The sequence below is a fragment of the Tympanuchus pallidicinctus genome, unplaced genomic scaffold (genome assembly GCF_026119805.1).
Source record: "Tympanuchus pallidicinctus isolate F22 unplaced genomic scaffold, pur_lepc_1.0 scaffold8, whole genome shotgun sequence".
Taxonomy (NCBI): Eukaryota; Metazoa; Chordata; class Aves; order Galliformes; family Phasianidae; genus Tympanuchus; species Tympanuchus pallidicinctus.
Genome location: NW_026294802.1, coordinates 8,915,104 through 8,934,910, shown reverse-complemented (window position 1 = coordinate 8,934,910; position 19,807 = coordinate 8,915,104). Strand labels below are relative to the sequence as shown.

Genomic DNA, 19,807 nt, shown 5'->3' with positions numbered 1-19,807 from the left:
AGGCTAAGACAATGAACAGAAAGAGATTCAATTATTTTCACGCTGGCAACCATTAGAAGAGGGAAAAAGTGGAAGAACTCTGAGCAAAATTGCAGTTTTCGGGAATGACTCGAATTGAACTGCTCAAACAATCAAGGAAACAGAGCTGAAATTTAGGCATTTTTTTTTAATGTAAGATCATTAAGCTCAGGTCAGGATCAGTCTGACTTAATCATATCAGTCTAATGAAATCATTTTTTTATTTTTAGTGTTTTTGAAAATAGAATAAGAAATCCAAATTGAGGAATAAACAAACAAAGAAGAGACTGAGCTTTGCCATGATACTCTGTTAGAGCTGAGCACTATCGAATCACAGAATTGTGTTTAACAATAATACAGAAACAACACTGGGGAGCCCTGTAAGGTTGTATGAGTAATTATGGAAAAACACTTTGCTGTTTAATTTCTTAGACTTACTAATTTTCCTAATAAGCCAGTGATATTTTATAAAGGAAAAAAAAAAATCTGATTGGGTCATGTTTGAAATACGTTGATAGCTCTGAATAATTCTTAGAAAATCTATGGTATTTAATTTTAGATTTTGGGTGTTTTTTTACTTTTTTTTTCTGTGTTCACAATCACTGGAGAGTGACTACGTACTGTGAATGCTGGAGCTTTGGTGAGATTCCTTCTGTGTGACAGCAAGATGAGATCAGCTTTCAAACCTATGTAAATCTGACACACCTGCTGGAGTGCCATTCTCCTCTCCCAGGACTGGCCACTTGCCATGCAACTTCTGTCTGTTCTAAGGAGAGCTACATTCCACGGGAATTGAGGTAATGTAACCCCAAGCAGTGGCTGAGAATGAGGATCAATGAGAGCATCTTGATTTTCAAGCAGTTTGAAATAATTTATTCCAGGCTATTTTCTTCCTCTTGCATAACTGGAGAACAAATTTTGAAACAGGGCAAACCAACCTTGCTCTGAGACCATGGCAGTTTCTGCTGTGGGCAGCAGGCAAACAGTGCTGCACATTTCCTCAGTGGATTGATCTCTCTGCAAAAGTTCTTTCAGATCTTATTCCTGAAAATGTGCATGTTGCTGAAAGATGTACTATTAAAAATGAATACCTAAATGTGTGAGTGTTTTTTGAGATCTTGTGCTCTGTGGAATTTCAGGCTCTTACCGATGCACTGAATTGAAGCATAACCAGTTACAGAGTGGCTTACTTGCATAAAAACTGGTTGGTTTTTCTTCAAGACAAGCACAAAGGGAATATGTAGATTCTGTGCAGCAAGTTTTTTTGTGTGTGTGCGTGTATGTTTTTAATAAAAACAGGTATTTTTTAAGTATTAAGCACCATGAGTGAAAAATTAGCTCTCTTCTTGGCAGTATGACCACACAAAAGAGAGGGAGTGCACCTGCAGAATTTCCTGTTCAATAATTGAAATGCAAACACGTATTTTTATAATTGAAATGGATACTAATATCCACACTAGGGTCTGAGTAGCAGTCTTACCGTTTAATTAAGCTCACAGAGGCTGCATTTAAGTGCTTGAAGCTAGAAGGTGATGTACCAATTTCACCACTAGTAAGTAGTGATGTTTATGAATTAAAAGTTTGCTTTGCCCATTAAACACAAGATTCTTATTCTACATTTATATGGCTATAAAAATATTTGTCTTATAAAACATGTTAGTTGTTAATGAAGTTACAGTGATTTTTTTTCACACTTCTCTTTCCACAAAAACCCACAAGACCTCTTACATGCAGCTCATGTTTCTAATAAAACACACCACAGGCAGTTATAAGAACTGTTACAGTAAGTTGTATTAGCAAGACAAAAAATCAAACTGAAGATCCTAGTTAGGGATGAAAAGGTTTAGAAAAAAAGGCCTGGTAGATTTGAATTGGTTCAGGTAATATTTTCTCTTCCTTCAACCTTCCTGCTTTCACTTCAGTTGCCTAAATACTCTCCTTCTCATTATAGCCCACAGGCCTACTGTGAAGTTTAAAATGTAATTGATATTGTATATTTGGTTTTTCTCTTTCAGAGTAATTGTTTTTCTTGTCAGATATTTTTAATGATAAATTTTTAAAAATTAGGATTTCACCAATTAATGTAGATCAAGGTTATGTAAGGTCGTATTTTCCGTTCCAGGAATTGTCTTACTCTATTAAGAAACTAAACTGGATTTGAAGTCTGAAATAGCTAACAGCATAGCTGTTGTATCATCAGATTCTCAAGGTGAACAAGAGAAATACGTGTCCATGTTTTCCCATTTAAGAGTTAGTAGGTGAATGAACCATCATTGAATATTTGTGTGCATATATTGAAACAGAAAGTTGCAACAAATTAATATAAGTCTCAATGGTTTGAAAATGATATATAATTTATTGTATCACAGTGCTAATAACACCAAATAAAGATGAATGTGAAGAGGTTAATCTAATCCTTCCATCTTTTTGCTCTTGCACCCGAATCAATTTTCTGAACTGCTCATCCCTGTGTAGGAAATTCTCCCCCATGAGACTCCATGCAAACACAAAAGAAATAGCAAGTAGATTAAATGTTATCAGTCTCTTTATGTTGTGGCTCACTTTTTTTCCTGGTAGACTCAAGTCTGAATGTTCTTTTCAGCACACTTAAAAGGTAGAATTAAATGAACATTTGCATATTATAGCATGAGAATGACAGTTAGAAACGTTGTAAAAAAAAGAAATGTCAGAAAAGTCTTAAGAAGTTATTAATGCTACACCTGACTCTTTCTGTGTGCTAACCTAATGGTTTGCAATCCACACCTGCTCACTGCATCACTTGGTTCTCACCTACGTTTCAGGAGACCACTAAAGTCAAGTTCTCCTGCATCGTCTTGTCCATCACCGCTGTTATTAATAGAAAAAGATCAAATCTTTGTTTAATACAGAAAGACGTAAACGACACACACCTTGCAAACTCTCTTCATGTCTCTCATACTCAACGCTGTCCAGACACACAACTAATGGTATAAAATCAACACAAACTTGTATTCTTTTTCACACAAGTTATCTTACCTGAGGTACTTGTGAAAAATAACACAAAGGTTTGTATTGCTTGTCATCATACTTTGATGGCAAATTTTTGTAACTGCATACATAAATTTGCCAGGATTTGTGTTAGATTTCAGTAACACAAATAAACGTGAGCTAGTCAACACAATGAGCTTTGTTTTTCATTTCCATATCAGATGTGTATAAAAACAAAGGGCTTGTGCTGATCTTACGCTGTGAATGTAAAAACAAAGATTTGCATTGCTGTATGGTGCTTTTAACAGCATATGTCTGTCAAACACCAGATTGCGAAGCATATAATTAAGACTTATTGTTTCTCTCTAAATGAAGGGAAAGATCGGTTAAAAACAGCACATTTTACATTTTTATAGATGAAATCATTGTGTTATGAAGGTGCATATATTTCTATGATGTGACTTTAAGCAGTAAAATTGTGTTGTTAAGATGCATATAAACAAAATAATTCCCTTAACGTTTGTAAACAGTATGGTCAAAATCCAACAAATGTTAAGTCAAATGGTATCAGTATTTTATCCTATATTTTGTATGCAAAGTATCCCCTACAACAAACAGAAAATATTCAGAGATATCCTCACTGTATGGGGCAGAATAGTTATTGCAGTTTTTAAAAGATGTACAGGAGACAAGTATGCACCTTTAATACAATATCATTTCTCTTTACTCTTTAAATCAAATATTTCTAAACAAAAGTAGTTAATTTTTAGTCACAACTTTGCCTGTATGCGTGAATTAATCAGCTGCACACATTTTTTGTTTATAAAACATTTTCAGTCTGAATACTTCTGCCCTTATAAGACAATTGTTTTCTATAAAATATAAAGGTGACATCTTTATACTGGTATTAATTACTGTTTTATAACAAAGGTAAATAACATAAAAGACTTCAGACACAATGCTTTACATTACTGCCCCTGCAATATTTCAGTATATTTTATATATATTTCATATATATTTATGTATATTTTATATTTTTATAGTTGTGTATGTTATTTGAAGTTTTTCCACAAAGATGGCCACATGACACTTCTTTGTTGTAGGGTAAAACAAGGCCAGCTTCTGTCTTGCTGAAATCAGTATAAATTTTGTCTCTGCTTTTGATCAGTGCAGGACTTGGATCAGAATCTTTCATATCATAGCTCACAATTTTCAGGAAACATGGTGAAATATTACAGAGAATGAAAATATAATTTTTAAAACCTCTGAAGAAACGGACAGTTAATATCTTTGAATATTGCACCTTTGCTTAAAGCAATGACACCGCACTTTCAAGGGATTCTGCCAGTGAATTGTAACTAGTTAATTCTACCAACTACCTTAAGCCCCAGTTCTTTAATCTTTATTTCCAAAACCATTCTGAAGGTACTTGATAAAACTGCCTGCCAAAATAGAGGTGAGTTCCATATGCTACCACATCCATTACTGAGGGGTTTTGCAGGGTCACTGTTTGAAGTTACCTTCTTTTGAAAGCAGATCTGATGTCAATGGATGGAGCAGCTTGAGAGGATTCTGTGAAGCAGTAATAGGACAGAGGTTAAAAACATAATTTGACATAATTTTAAATTGATGTAGTTGACATAAGTAATGTAATTTGGCATGAGAAATTTGTTCAGTCTCTTGCTAAGTGATCACAGTTAGTGCTCCTTTGGCATTAAGTTCTGGTAAATGTAAAGCTGCTTGACACTAAGCCAAGTTTACTCAATGCATTTCTCTGGCCTAGCTCCTACAGCTCTGCATAGGAGATCGATCTGTCCTCGCAGTGTTTCTTTCACATCCTTGCTCCTGCCTGTACGCTGGCTCTGGCTTTTTTTCTTCTTAATGCCAATGCTTTCTCTTCTACTTGTACCTCACTTCCCTGGAATTTTGGAAGACATTCATCTTTCTCAGGCTGATCGTACAGGTATGTGTGCACTCTTGTGCTCTTGAAGGAAAAGGTAAGACTACGGAATAACGTTTGTAGAGTCAGACCTATTACAACATGGAAAAAGACAAAGACATGAATCTCCAGCACTCTCCACATTAGGCTATTGTTTATTTTGGGGCATTGTGGAAGAACTGTGGCTTTCTAAAGTATGACTGCACCATGCACGAGCAGGGTGCAAATTCTGGAGAGCCATTCCTGAGCCAACTTCTCTCCCTTCCGGTCCTACTAGATGAATTATCTCTCTCTGAATAGCCCAAAGCCTGCTCCTCTCTTGTGTGCCAGAATCTGATCTGAATTCAATAGACTTATCTGCCAGCTTTCCTAATTTTTGGATATAACCTAAATGTTTCACATACTAGCTATCCCAATGTCTATTTAAACAAGAAATCACAGATGCTTAATTCTCTGCAGTCTATGCTAAAAATTTCTTCCTGCTATGATTAAACATTGCTTCATTTAATGGTTATAAACAAAATTATGTGGAATTTCAGATAATAAAAAAATCACATATTTATAAAGCTTTACAAATACAATTGGAATCTTACCAGTGACTTCAAGGTCAAAAGAGCAACTGTCAAACTTGTCCTTATAAGAAACCTCACAGCGATAGTTCCCTGCATAATTCTCCTTAGCTTGAATGATATGCATCTCAAATGTGTGTATCTAAAAATCAAATGTAATTGTTTATTAATGTGGGACATACATTTGCATGAAACAAATAGAAAATTTTATCTTCCAGACCCAAACCTAAAGGAGTAAGATATAACTTGAATAAAGGGTTGTGAAAAGAAAATGAAACTCAAAAAAGCAATTGAAAACATGGATTTCCACACCACCTCATGTTCTGTTCTGGGAGAACAGAACAGAACTGGAGATCGTCACAGAAAACCGTGTCGTGAAGCCAGGTTTAGAATCTGCTTCACTTAAAATTCTGCCCACTGTCCAAATCTGATCTTTAAGCTCTCTTTGGAGCTTTGCCCCTATATGAAGGAAAACCAAAGACAGACCTTTGTGTGACGCTCAAATGACTCCTTCAGCTGCAGGTGCTTCCCTGCTTTGCTGGCCAGGTCCATCCATTTTCCTTTAAACCACTTAACGTTTGGCTTTCGGAGAAGATCTTTGGCTTCTACTTTGGCTATAAATGTAATATTCCCACCTTGTCAAAAGAGAAAAAACAACACAGTTATTGAGGAACTTGTGGTTGCTTGGTCACATTTATACATGTTTCTTTTACTATGACTCCTTCCATGTGTTAGCTCTACCATGATAATGAGAATCAGAAGGAGTCACATGAGCTATGAAAATAATGCAGAATGTTACAGAGATTAGTGATTTTGAGTCTGGAAGCCTTCTGATCATGGCAGTGTCAAGCCTGAGACAAACTAAGAAGCAGAAAAAAATTAGCTGATGCAAAACTCCATGTTGTCATGGCCACTATGCTTCAAGTGGCTGAATTTCTTTGCCTTTAAATAAGACATATATTCCTAAGCTGCTAGGTAATTGTAACACAAATACACAGCAGAATCTAGAAAAATGCCTCTTTATGCATCACAATCACTAATTCTTGAAGTTAAAAAGAGAAGGAAAAGAGTCCTCTGTAAACAATATTTTGGGAGTCTCCATCCAACATTCTAGAAAAGAATACAGCCAATACCTTATGTTTGTTTTCCAAATAAATCCTCCCCAAATGATCTTTCTGTTGTTCTCAGAAGCTCAGAAAAATAGTAGCAGTGTATAAAAAGCACATCTGCCCACTTATCAATGGGCACCTATCCCAGTACATAGCAGACATACTAGGTAGCCTGTACTAAACTTGGCACCATAGTTGCAATGCTGCTACCCTTCTTGCATTGGAATGTTGTAAGTATGGCACTGAAGTGCAGTTAGGAAGTGAACCTCCTTACTGTCCTCATGTATCATGCTCTGGCTTCCTTCATAGGAAGGTATTGAAGTACTTGGACTGGATTCCTCCGGGGTTAAATTAAAACTAAAGATGTGCTCTGACAGTTTACCTCCTGTGCTCCAATTGCTGGAAGACATTCAGGCCAAGGACTAGAAACAGTCCAGAGCAAATCTCCCACAATTATTATAGTAGGGGTGATGGTTGCTCCCTGCCAGCCTCTGTGCAGGTCTGCTCCTATTAGTCTAATTGCTTTAGCTGCGGCTGCAGAGTATAAATGTTGACCTGGGAATCTCTAAGCTGACTGAAGGCCATCATGCAGATCTTCCTGATCTATCAATAACATTATGGCTAACAGTATTATAATAATGAGTTCTCAGAAAGCATACCTCTTGTCCATTGTGCCAAGTAAGCTATAACATTTTGATTTTGTTTTGAATTTAAGAATTCTTTTTTCTTCTTCTTCTCGTACATTCTGTTTTGTCTTCAAAGAAAGGAGTTCACATCCAACTAAAATCAGTGGAAATATTTGTAGCTGAGGGCAGAAGGTGAGTGCTACCTGAACCTCACATACATCTTTTCAGTCTCTGTGTTGCTCTCTTCAGAAATGGCTTCTGATTTTCTTTCAAAGCACTTACCAACACTCACTGAACCACTCTGAGGTTTTTCAATGAATAAAGTGGATCGTTGGGAGTCATCACGTTTTTCTGTCTCTTCTGGAGCGCTTTCTCCAATAGACCATACTGAGATACAGAGAAAGAGGAAAATATCAATTATCAGCCAATGTTTGACTCTCTCCAAAATACACTTACCTGAACTCACTAAACTCTCTAACCCTATTACCTCTCTCTTCAGATGTCCTGAAAGATATGTGTTTGTTCATATTGACATCCACTGCTTGGCTGTCACATTGCATACAGTTCCTGAAAGAATGCTACCTCTGGTAACAGAAAATGAAACTCAGAGAAGAAGACGTGGCAATCTGATCAGCCAAGGCGGGTGATGAGCAAATTGAATGGCACCAGCATTCAACCATGAGTACTTTACAGAGGCAGTAGACAAAGGTCAGCTCTTTGTTTTTCAGAAAGGAAAATGGAGGTGGAAGTTCTGAAAACACAAACAGCTGTAAGCACATGCAAGTCACAGATGATGATAATTCCTGTGGGTCTCTGTAAATCTCAAACTCAGCTGAGTATAAGCTAGTTTTTCTTTTTTGCTCACATACTAGACCAGTGATGAAGCTTAGTTCTCAGCTTTGTTCTCTATGATAGAAACAGAGAGTTTGGGAATCAATCAGTAGAGAGAAATAGTTTGTTAGATGGAAATGATTCTGTCATATTCAGGCAGAGCGTGTTCTCTTCTGGAAATTGAGATTTTGGAAATGAAAGGGAAGGAAGAACAATTATAGTGAGAGAAGAGGCAGGTAAGCAATTTATCTAAGGCTGAAAACATGTTAGCTCAGGTATGTGTTTCTGACGGTTCTGACATCTGAACGTCCAGGGCTTTGTGCTGTGCAGTTACATCTTTGGTAAATATATGCAAAACTGTGCTCAGAGCTAATTCCTAACAGAAAAAGACAGGGAAAGCGCATGATAGTGACAGACTTTCTATACCAAAAGAGAATCCCTCCATCTCGAAAGGCAAAGTAAGTCTCATGCTCAGAGAAAGAATTTGTGGAGTCCAAATGTCCTTGTTTGAGGAGTTCTGGTTAGTGCATAGAATAGACTGAGTAAAGCCAGTGCTAGCATGGAATAGCAGAGCAAATGTGTATACATATGACTGTATCAAACAAAGGAGGCTATAACTTTCAAACCAGAGCTGTATTCCTTGTTCCCATTGGAATTCTAGTTGTTTCTAAATCAAAGGTGGATTTTTGTTATTTATCCAATACTCTTTTGTTTAATAACTAGTACAAATGATGAACTAATTTGGCAGCATTTCTCACCTACTCAATTCTGTTCTTGAAATTTAAATTTATTTTCCCTCTTCAATATTTTCCATAAAAACTCATTTGCCAGAAGACAAAATTGCCTTTCGCTTAGAGCTAACTGCTACAGGAACCTTTTCAACTCATGAAAATTGCCTCTGGTGACTAATGAAGCACAACTCATGACAACCATAGGAAAACACAACTAAACTGCTTTTATTGTCCTTAAGTCTGTAAGAAATTTCAGAGACACATAGAAATGCTGGATAGCTCTGCTACAAAGTCTTTCTCTTTAGCTCTTTCAATGACTTACAGCTGGTATGCCTAATATCTCTGTATATTTCTGCTTGTATAAAACATACATGTATGTACACTCATGTATAAACACACATATGGAAACATACACAGATACACATGCACAGAGAAATGTATAGATACATATCTATATCTACTCTCTGTAAAAAATGCAAACTATTAAAATTATGCTGGTATGGTATACTAGTGTATGGAAAGACATAACACAAGAACAAGTGAGAGTTACAGGTATGAACAGAAGGATCTGACAGTGCTTGAAATAGGAACTGGTCAGGTGCAGTAATGAACCTGAGACACGACGGGGTGAAATGGAAAATGGATGTTAATAAATGAAAGTGGTATACATGGACTCATGAATTTGGTACCATGTAATGCAGAAATATTATCATCATCTCTGGTTATTAGCTTTTTCCTGTCTGTTAAACAATCAGAACAGAACGTAGGTCTGACAGTGGCTCACAGGCCTGGCATAGGCTGTTACACCAGTTCAGTAACTATGGTTGAAGTACTTGCTGCTCATTTTGTTCCAGAGGCTGCAAATCCTGAAACCACAAAAGTGGGCGCAGTATGCGTTACCTGGCAGAGTAGGAAGAAAGAGGTTATGACTTTGCTAAGTTCTCCCCACCATCCTCTGTGCTGTGAGAAGAAGCCATTCTCCCACAATCTCCTGGAGCCTGTGTATGAGATTCAGGTAAGCCACTGCCACCCTGTAGGCTGAGGAGGAATGGAATAGTTGCGTATCTATCTGTATGGAAAAACATGCAGATAGATAGGTATGTATGTATGTGTCTGGTATGTGTCCTGTATGGTACATCAGAGTCTTCTCTCTCTCCCATTTTAGCTGCTAGAAAACTACTTAAGTTCCTAATTTTGAAAAGCATTTGAAAAGTTAGTGTTCAATACTGTGTAAATAGTGGAATTAAAAAAAAAAATCTAAGAAATAACTCATTAATAATCATTGTATCGTATAAAATTTGGACTGTTTCAACATGCTGTTCAGGAGGTCTCACCTGAATCCTTTCTTTCCGCTGCCTTAGACATCCCATCTGAAAGGGAAGAGCAATTTAGATGATACCAGCTCAGAGATCACAATTAAACTGACCTCAGGTCATGAAGATTTTAAGAACAATGATTCTTCATGCAAGAAGATTAGAATAAATACCTAGGACTGTACCTATGAGAAACTATTTGAATACCAGAGGAAGTGAACTGCTGAGAAAAAAAAAAGTCAGAAATCTTTCCCCCATTTCTCTGGAAAGCCTAAATTTAATTTCCACTCAAGATTTCCTTCGTAGTAGTAGAAGGGATTTTTGAAGCTGATACTTTACTCATCCTTTGGGGTGATTCTAAATAACAGATATTTTTATGTAATTCAAGTTGAACATTATTATTATTATTATTATTTGAAATTAAAAGATAGAGTTTTGTGATTCAAAGCTTTATTTATATTGTTGGCTTTGTCAACGAAAATCTCTACCACTGTTGATCAATTCACTGCTACTGATTTTTCAGATGGCATGCAGCCCATGGTTAATAATGCCATTTTTAAAAATAAATCAGGAAAATTTAACACAGTGAAGATGTGATAAAGCCATTTTCTTGTTAAAAGTTTTAAAGCAAGAATGAGAGTTTTTCATTTGATACACTAGAATGCACGTTAATGTTCAAAATCTCTGTTTCATTCAAGTTTAATCTCTTTAAAAGACATACTAAGCAAACCATGTTGAAGTCTTGCCAAAGTCACAACAACCATGAATGATCCCTGTACTGTCACTTTTCTTCTGCCAACTAAAGGCATTTCATCTGCCATCTTGAAGTCGTAAATTAAAACTACCTGTCTTCTAGACAACTTGTAAGGCTTATGGCCTAAAGAGAGGTGACAGACAATTCTATGGATAAGTGTATTTTGAAATCATAAGGCATCTATTTTATTTGTAATTCTGGAATTTGCTCTCAGGACAAAACTTAAAAATGCTTTCCTTACTTTTTCAATAGTAACAGTTAAGACGGATGCCTTCAGAGTTGCTAATATTCTACCTTCCAATGCCAGAAGTTCTAACAAAAATTCAAGACAGGACCAGAAATAAACTTGTCTGGTATGAAGGTCTTGTACTTCTGAACATGGACTAAATTAATTTCGGACACCTCAGAAATCTTATTCTCTAATGAGTATGTTATGAATTCAGTCCAAATGGTTGGACTCTGTTCATTAATAGTCAAGAGAAAAATACATACATACATACACATAAAAAAAATATCATGGTCCTAACCTGCTGGTGGTGTGCTAACTGTGTCATCTTCATCTGTGAAAAGAAATACAAATAAAAAAATACATAAAGAAACTCAAAGCACAGTCGATCATCTGCTCTAAAACAAATATGTGAAAAGGTAAAACCTGCAAAAGAAAGGGAAAAATCATAATAGTCAGGAGCATTCACAATGGAAGCTTCAAACTGATGAAGAAAGCTTTGCATAATTCAGTAGCTGAAATGGTAAACCTTAATGTTTCAAGCAAGTAGAAGAAAAATGAGATGTGAACTGTGATCTATTATTAAATCATGAGTTTGTATGAAAGCTGCTGAGTGGTTCTGTTTGTTAGAGATGGAATCCACAGTAAATACAAAAAAGCCACAATAAAATCAAGGTCAATCACATATCTGACCTGAGGATGATGCCATTTCTCTGATGTCCATGTCTGCAATTAAAATGTGTACCACATATGCATTCAGCATCATTAGATAAAGTATGCAAAAGTAAAAAATATTCTCCTATATTCATACTTTATAATTTACTTATTAGAATATTAATCTTAAAAGCAACAAATATATAACTTATTTTTTTCACATATTATATGCCTTAAAATACAGATAGAACTATTATCCCACAGGATTTTCCTTTCAATCACACTAAATGCTGGCAGTCATTAGGTATCAAATTACTAGAAACAACTGCTACTCAGGTATCTCAAAATGATTAATCTAATAAAGTACAGTTATGCATACATATTTGTATAAGCCAAGAGCCTGAAAAACATGAAACTGACATTAAAACTGAAATACTGTAATCATGCTTATCAGAAATCCAGAATAAGTTGAAGACTCTTTTTACAATAATCTCTTAAATTTTAGGTGTTTACTGGAAATATCAAAGATAGGAATGTCTGATAAAAATGTACAGAATATTTTAGTGTGTTAAAATAGAATAAAATACAATAAAATTTAAAAATTACCTGTTGAACAGTTGAAAAGCTAGAATAAACTATATATTTATTTAGGATTTAATACGTACATAAAGCAAAGATAATAATAAGCCTTTTATAATCTAATGGAAAATAATCTAGAGAACATTTCAAAGTCAAGGAAAAGATATCTGAAATAGAATTATTTTATGAAATGTATTTACTTTTTTCAGATTTGGGTTTCAAGAATCAGTGATTTACTTTTAATTATTATTTGATTTTGTCTTAAAGTTCAAATTTGTCTTTATTTTTTCAAGGACAAATGCAATAGCAATGGCAAAAAGCACATAAAATCTGATTACATGTAAAAAAATTCTGGTTTTATTAAATGTTATGCTTTATTAATCACTGAAATGTAGTTGAAGGTGTGATAGAATTTAACTACTTAGCCATGACATTTTACTCATTCCTTTTTAATGATTCATCAAATTTCATTTAAAAATCCCTTGGCAAGAGGATAGAAGTTTTAATTGTAGGCCTACAGATGAAGGATTAATATATTATCTTACAAACATGATTTTTTATTGAAAAAAAATACAAAAACGCATAGCTTATGTGGACACATTCTCACCACCTGCACCTTCCATTGGACTAAGCTGACATAGAATATGTTGATTTTCAATGAAAGCACAGTAATGATAAATCATGTCAGTTTTCTGAACATATTGTTCTAGCAACTAAACAAATGCTCCTGGAACAGCACCTCGACTTTGATTTAACTGGTGAGCTGAGCTCATAAGTTTATTAATCTTTTTTTGCTGATCACCCGTTGCTCACTGATGACCAAGAAGGAGAGGTGAACACATCAGAGGCACTGCTTTGCACCTGCAATAGCACTCAGAATGCCTTAATGTTTTTTGTAGTACTGCCCATTGGAGTAAGCATTCAGGGCTAAGGCAAGAGATAGATAAACGTCATAAAGGGTGAACCACTGTATTCACTCTACATAAACAAATCCACAACAACTCAACCAACTGGTTCTGTCATTTTTGCTGAAATTACTGAGCATTGACTCTTCCAAGAGTTTTGAAATTAGTTGCTTTCAATTATCCATTTAATTTGCAAAGTGTTCAGCACTCCTATCAAGGGGCCTTGGCCCTGTAACTGAAGTACATACATCAGCAATGGAAGTTTTAGTAGAGAGATGAATGGATGAGTGAAACCTGGAGGAATAACAAGAATGAAACATGCAAACATTTTAGTAGATGACTGGATGGAACCTAGAGAAAAGATATCAGTAAATCATGCAGAAATCTGAGTAGCTCTCTGAATAGCTGGATTGGACCTAAAAAGGAATGAGCAAAATGATATTAAAATTCATTTATTCCAGCAACTGGAAACACAATTACAACAGTAATCAATGTTTAAAATAATGCTAAAATTAAAAACAAAAGCAGACATAAAATGAGTAAGAATGGGATAAATGTGGTCAATTTGGTGAATGACATTTTGATCTGAAGATAAAATGTATGTTCTTATGTATCCTGAATTTTTTACTAAATGCTATTTTTCAAACTAGGAATACTGTAAAAAATTCTGTACACATACAACTACTGCAATAAGCTGCTGATTTACTGCAAAGTAATGACAAGATAAAGACTTTATGACTCATCCTCAATTTTTTATCTTTACAGTGAACATAAAGGGACATAAATATTTTCTTTCACATAGACAGTAACTACTACAAAGAAATAGAACAGTAAGACAGACAAACAGGAAGATATACTCTATTTCTTAACTTCTGCAACTGACTTTGTCTGAGAAACACGGGGAAAAATATAGACCCCATAATTATGGACCAACCTTTCTTACCTACACACTACATTCAGGCATTGTCTGACTGTGCTGCAGAGCGCTGCCCCAGATTCCAGTGTGCTGTTTGTTATAATTTGGTAACAAAGGAGTCACAACTGCTAAAGTGCAGTATCATAAAATCACTGTGGAATTGAGATATGAAATATTTCCTGTCTTAAACCCATACAGGGAAGTACCCAAATCTGTTATTTATGAAACTAGAGAAACAATTTTAAAAAAAAAAGCTTACACAAAACCTAACCTCCAGGTGTTTCTGTCTTCAGTTCATATTGATTTTGGACAAATGGGAGAAACAGAATCTTTTTCCTCTTTTGTGTGTTATGGAAACAATTAGAAAGATTTGCTTCTGGCAAACAAACATGAAGGAATCACTCTCAGAAAATGTACTGTCCTTTGTTTGGTGATACTCTGCAACAAAGCAGGAGTTGATAGTAGAAACTGCATAATGCTGTGTAACACATATATATGTGTGCAAATATATATATTCCTGTCATTAAATGAGAAAAACAGCAAATACTTCTGCAGAGAATGCAGAGTGTCAGGCATTGACATCAACGTTATTTGCAAAGTTGACAGCTCAACAGAAAGTCATTCTTTCTACATATTGCTATTCAGAATTTCACTGGAATTCCTACTGAGGTGGCTACTGCCACTGTGAATTGAAACTGGAAACACTTCCCATAGAAGAATCTCAAAAAAAAATTGGGACAGCAAAATCCTACTAAATATGCTGAGCTCCAATAAAACATTTTTTTTCTCTAGGAAATCCCATATTCTCCACTAAATTCAAAGCAGAAATGATAAAATAATGTATAAGAAAACAACTGAAGTATTAGATGTGATACCTACCATGTTTTCTTTTTAGCTCAATGAAATGTAGACTTGTAAGCAGTGGAGAGAGCACTGTGCATGTTCAGTTCAGGAACAAACATTTCTCACAAGAAAATTAAACCAAGCAGAACTAACTGCTAGAATAGCCTGAGGCAAGACCTTCATCGTTTTCTTATCATTAGGCATGCATGCATTATTCCTGAATTATGTTTGCATTACCAAGATGACAGATTTGATTACTCACACAAAATGTTGTTTGTCAAAATAATTGCTCAATGCAAAAATAGCTAGCAAAATAACATGCACTGAAGCTTGGTTTGTCATTTTTATATTCTAAGGAATATTTGAATCACGCACTGTCAGTGCATTTTTATTTTGCTGAGAAAAATGGCCATGCATGACTTCGCCAAACAAATTTCCAAGTTTCAGGTGTGAATCTGGTGTCACTAAAAGGTAAGACTTTGAGTAAGAGATCAAAAGGCAGAATGTATTTTCAAGAAAGACATTTCTTGATTTGCCATGGAAAGCGTAACTGTGACAAATAAAAAAAAAAAGCAAGCATTGCATCTGTTGTAAGTATATTTTGTTCTGGTTTATCCTTCTGTGAGAATGAAAAACAAAAGGATTATCCATTTCAAAATAAGCTGCTGAGCTGTTTGAATTCTACTTCAACAGGGAGTAGCAAAAAGAAGTGGAATTTGACCCAGTTACCTCAAAATGTACCTTCTTAACTAGAAAAGCTACAAACAGAGCTGAAGTCTAATTGCAGCGATGTAAAATTTGCACTGAAAATGGAGCACATTTTTACTTGCACAGTTTGGGGTTTGTTGACAGTAAAATGTCCTCGGATACATTTTTCAGAACTTGTAATGACCACAGTCTCTGAACTTCCAATAATGAAGAGGAATGGAGGAATTTCTTTTTCTTAGATAAAGAAGCAATATAGAATTTTTATTTTTATTTTTAATAACTCTATCGTACTTTGCTAAAAGATGGAACATGCAATATCAAGTGTCTGGTAGAATAGAAACAGCTTAGAGTAATAGGAGATTTCCCCCACTGATTAAAAGCAATGGATGTGCACAGTAACTGAGTTTAGGCAAGATTGGTCAGAGCCAACATTCACTTTAGTAGAAAGATGTCCTTCTGCTCATGCAATGCACTTGAAATTTGATCTATTAAGAAAGCATTCTGCGTAACTACTGGTGCTAAGCAGTGTCAGTCTTGTTCACAGAATTTTTAAAGATACTTATAAGCATCCTAGCTTCCTAATGCTAGATAAGTCATGCAGAATGAGGATCTAGGAAGCTTCACATCACACTTTTAAAATTTGGCACCAAATTCCCAAGTTATAACTCAAGCAATCTAGCATCAGACCAGCATTTCAGAATGTTCTCTTTGCTGTCCATTTTTGAAATATGATTTCAAACTCACCTTTACCCTTTTCAGTTCCACCATCCTGTGGTATTTTTTGTTCTGTGTAGGAAGTACAAGTATGTTTTTGAGAGGATCTTAAAGTAAAAAAGAAAAACTTACGCAGAATTTAAAAATACATCAATATTCTAGGTTTGCTAGTACTGAAAAATGATTAAAGATTTATAAGTATACATGTATGTACAATTAAAAATTGTAAGTCTTTAAAACATTTTTTTTTCACAGATGCATGCATATCAATAGATTTCCTACATTTTGAATGAGTCACGGGAAATTGATGTTCCTGTACTTAGTGGAAGCAAAATACTGTTGTTGTTTTTTTTGCTTGTTTTTGTTTTGTTTTTTAAGTAGCAATTGTTTGTCATTTGCTCTTGGTGTTATATACGAAATCCTTTGAAAATAATTTAATAACTCTGTTAATACGAATAGTATTTAGTATGTCTTGGATCAGACATGAGATACTGCCAACTATTAATGCTAACCAGAACTCCACTGTCTAACTGATTTATCCTTAAAACAGTACAGAGAGACAATGTGTTGGGAGTGTCCTTGGTTATTTCTGATTATCTTCTTCATTACCATCATCATCTTTCCTAGGCTATTTGATTTGCATTTTTTTTACCAGAAGTGTTGCTAGTTCACCACGTACTCCAATGAGGGGTATGTGAAATATCTCTAACATTCTTGAATTCTTCTCATTCATGAATGAGAAAACTTGGACTGTAGATTTAATAACATCAAATTCATTGTTGGATTCTTGTTAATATTCCTATCCCCTTTGGTTTCCTATCTCATATAGTTTGCATACAAAGCAAATTCAGAAGCTTGTCAAATCATATCAGTTGTACTGTCTTCAAAGTATAAACACTCAATAGTCTAGTTACAGTGAAAAAAATCTTTGTCTAGTGAACTTACCTGCTAAAGGCCTGGATTAACTTGGGTTTTGATGAAGGCCAATGGACTAACAACATTAAGGTATAGCTAAGATAACGTTTGTCCTGAAGGGAATAATTGCAAGAGCCAGGGGATTTGATTCCTATTTTTTTGCTCATGTGTACACAACTACAGTGACTATGAAAATAAAACTTGAAGTGAAGAAGACAAGCCCATATTTTGTAAGTGTGACAGACCCTCAGCTGCTTCTATTTGTCAGAAGCTTCCAAGGTCCAACCTTGAAAAAAGAAAAATTGTTGTCTGTCAAACCTTTCTTTTTGATGGTGATTCTGCTATACTAATACATGACCTTCCCATTAGTAGCTGGGATTAGGAGAATTCGCTATTCTTGGAAGCTGGTAACAAATTTAAATCCCATTGGGAAGCTTCATTCAAGTTTACTAGCCCGACAATGGAATCTAGATGAAACAGTTACAATGTCTTCCCAGAAATTTCCTGGTATAGTTCAAAATGCTGACTATGTCCAATAAATTATTTACATGTTTTGGTTTCTTGAACAACTAACTTCCCTCTTTGTGTGATAGTCCCCAGGAATATATGATGACAGTATCTTGGCTCATATGGAAGGAGGTGAAGACAAGTGGCTGTCATTACCAATAATACTCTCATGTGATTTGTGCTTAACCATAAAGGTCTACTGACACTCATTTTACAGAAGATTTTAAGAAGTAGAGGTATATTTACAATATGAAAGACCTCATCCTATCATGAAAATTTCTTGGGGGTTATTTAAACATGAAACTCTTTGTGGCAAATGATACTACCGTCCTCATATTTTGTCATTTTTATAAATGAAAAGGTATATATTTTAAACAAAAATGTCTTGAATTAGCTTTGTGGAATGACAATTTGCAAGACTGTTAGTAAATGCAGGTTTCACATGTGAACTGGGAAGTATCTATTTCATACCACTGATCAAATAGCTACCGAGATAATAAACTCACCAAATGATTAAATTAGACAAATATATGTAATATATATGTATTAATCAGCATATGAGAATGTAAGTTTCTCAATGCATCTCTGATCCATGAGGTTATGCTACTTTTCCATCTCCCACTAAAGAAAAGGTAGCAGCTTTGCACAGAGCTTCAGCTATATCTGAAACTCCAGTCCTTTTGCACGAGTTTCATCTCAGCTAACTTTGACTTCCTTGAAAGTATTCACCCTCTTAGGCATCTATACTTGTTGAGGCAATTATGTAAACATAGACAGCCAGTGACATTTTAGTTTCATTTTCCAGGAAATGTCCATTAGATGAGCAGCCATGACCTGGGATCTTCTCCACTGTTTATAGACAAAACACCAGATCTTCAGATGGCTAGAATTAAGTAAAATGAATCTCATGCTTGATTCTGTCATCTTTATTCAAAGTTCACCTTCCTTCAACGGGAAATGAAAGGGATTATTTTGGTAGTTAAATATTGTTCACTATCAAAGAAGAGAATAATTAAGACATGGAATTTAAGCGGTCGTCACTTTCTGGTACTCTGATGGGAAATGTATACGAAAATGTATATTTTCATCGTTATGAAAATATCAAGTATCTTAAACAAAAATAACCTGAATCTGAAAAAAGAAGTGGACACGGAAGAAACATGAAGTGAGGCTTTCTTACCATTCTTATTGTCTCCTTACTTTCAGAAAGACGGTGAACACAAAAAGTATTATGGCTACGTAGTTTCTAGTCACATGCAATTCTCTTGTTAGTATTAGAGCACCAATAAGCTTTTTTTGTTCATACCAACCTGGAGGAGGTAGAGCATTTTCAGTTTCAGTCTCTGAAAAAAAAGGAAAGAAGACATCTATTGAGCTTCAAAATCAAAAGCATATAGTTTTCACGCTTGTGGTACATAGTTACTGAATTTTGACATTTTGGGTTTTGGGTTAATTTAATGTTTCAAAGCAGTTCTCAAATTTTGTTGGCTTTCACACAGGCAATACTTAGCGTCTTTAGAGTGGTGTGGTCAGAAGGCTAAAGTTTATGTTCTTTGAAAAGGAGGAACTGAACTTGTTCAATCTGGAGACATACTGTAATTGTCTACCTGAGTATTTCATAATAATTTATATAGGAGGACCCTAGAACTTTTCTGGAAATCTTGTCAAATCCAGTTTAGAAAGACAGTTTTGGAATGCTAAGGAATCTAAATTGAATTTCAAGTTTGTGTTGGATTTTTCAATTGGTACTTACAATGTTAAACTTACTAAACCAACATCATAACTGATATTCTTATGTCAGAAGATAGCTTGTGTTTGAGCAAATTTTCTATCAGTTGAATAATATCTGATAGCACCTTGGTTGTGAAGATTAATGGTGTCTCTCCTTCCTTCCTTCCTTCCTTCCTTCCTTCCTTCCTTCCTTCCTTCCTTCCTTCCTTCCTTCCTTCCTTCCTTCTTCATATTTTTTTATTTAAATCATTA

At 35.1% G+C, this 19,807-nt stretch overlaps 1 protein-coding gene across 3 annotated transcripts in view; it reads right to left on the bottom strand.

The window, feature by feature from the left end:
- Positions 1-19,807, bottom strand: part of MYBPC1 (myosin binding protein C1) — a 73,068-nt gene that overhangs the window by 34,089 nt on the left and 19,172 nt on the right. For 2 of the 3 annotated variants that reach the window (XM_052668770.1, XM_052668768.1), the window contains exons 2-8: positions 19,135-19,167; positions 16,433-16,474; positions 7,511-7,615; positions 5,980-6,128; positions 5,518-5,635; positions 4,506-4,557; positions 2,809-2,865 (exon numbers count right to left, since the gene is read on the bottom strand). In XM_052668770.1, the coding sequence (XP_052524730.1) occupies positions 2,809-2,865; positions 4,506-4,557; positions 5,518-5,635; positions 5,980-6,128; positions 7,511-7,615; positions 16,433-16,474; positions 19,135-19,167 (556 nt within the window). Of the gene's footprint in view, positions 1-2,808; positions 2,866-4,505; positions 4,558-5,517; positions 5,636-5,979; positions 6,129-7,510; positions 7,616-10,124; positions 10,222-16,432; positions 16,475-19,134; positions 19,168-19,807 lie in introns of those variants that run through there. The other variant, XM_052668769.1, reaches the window with a different exon arrangement.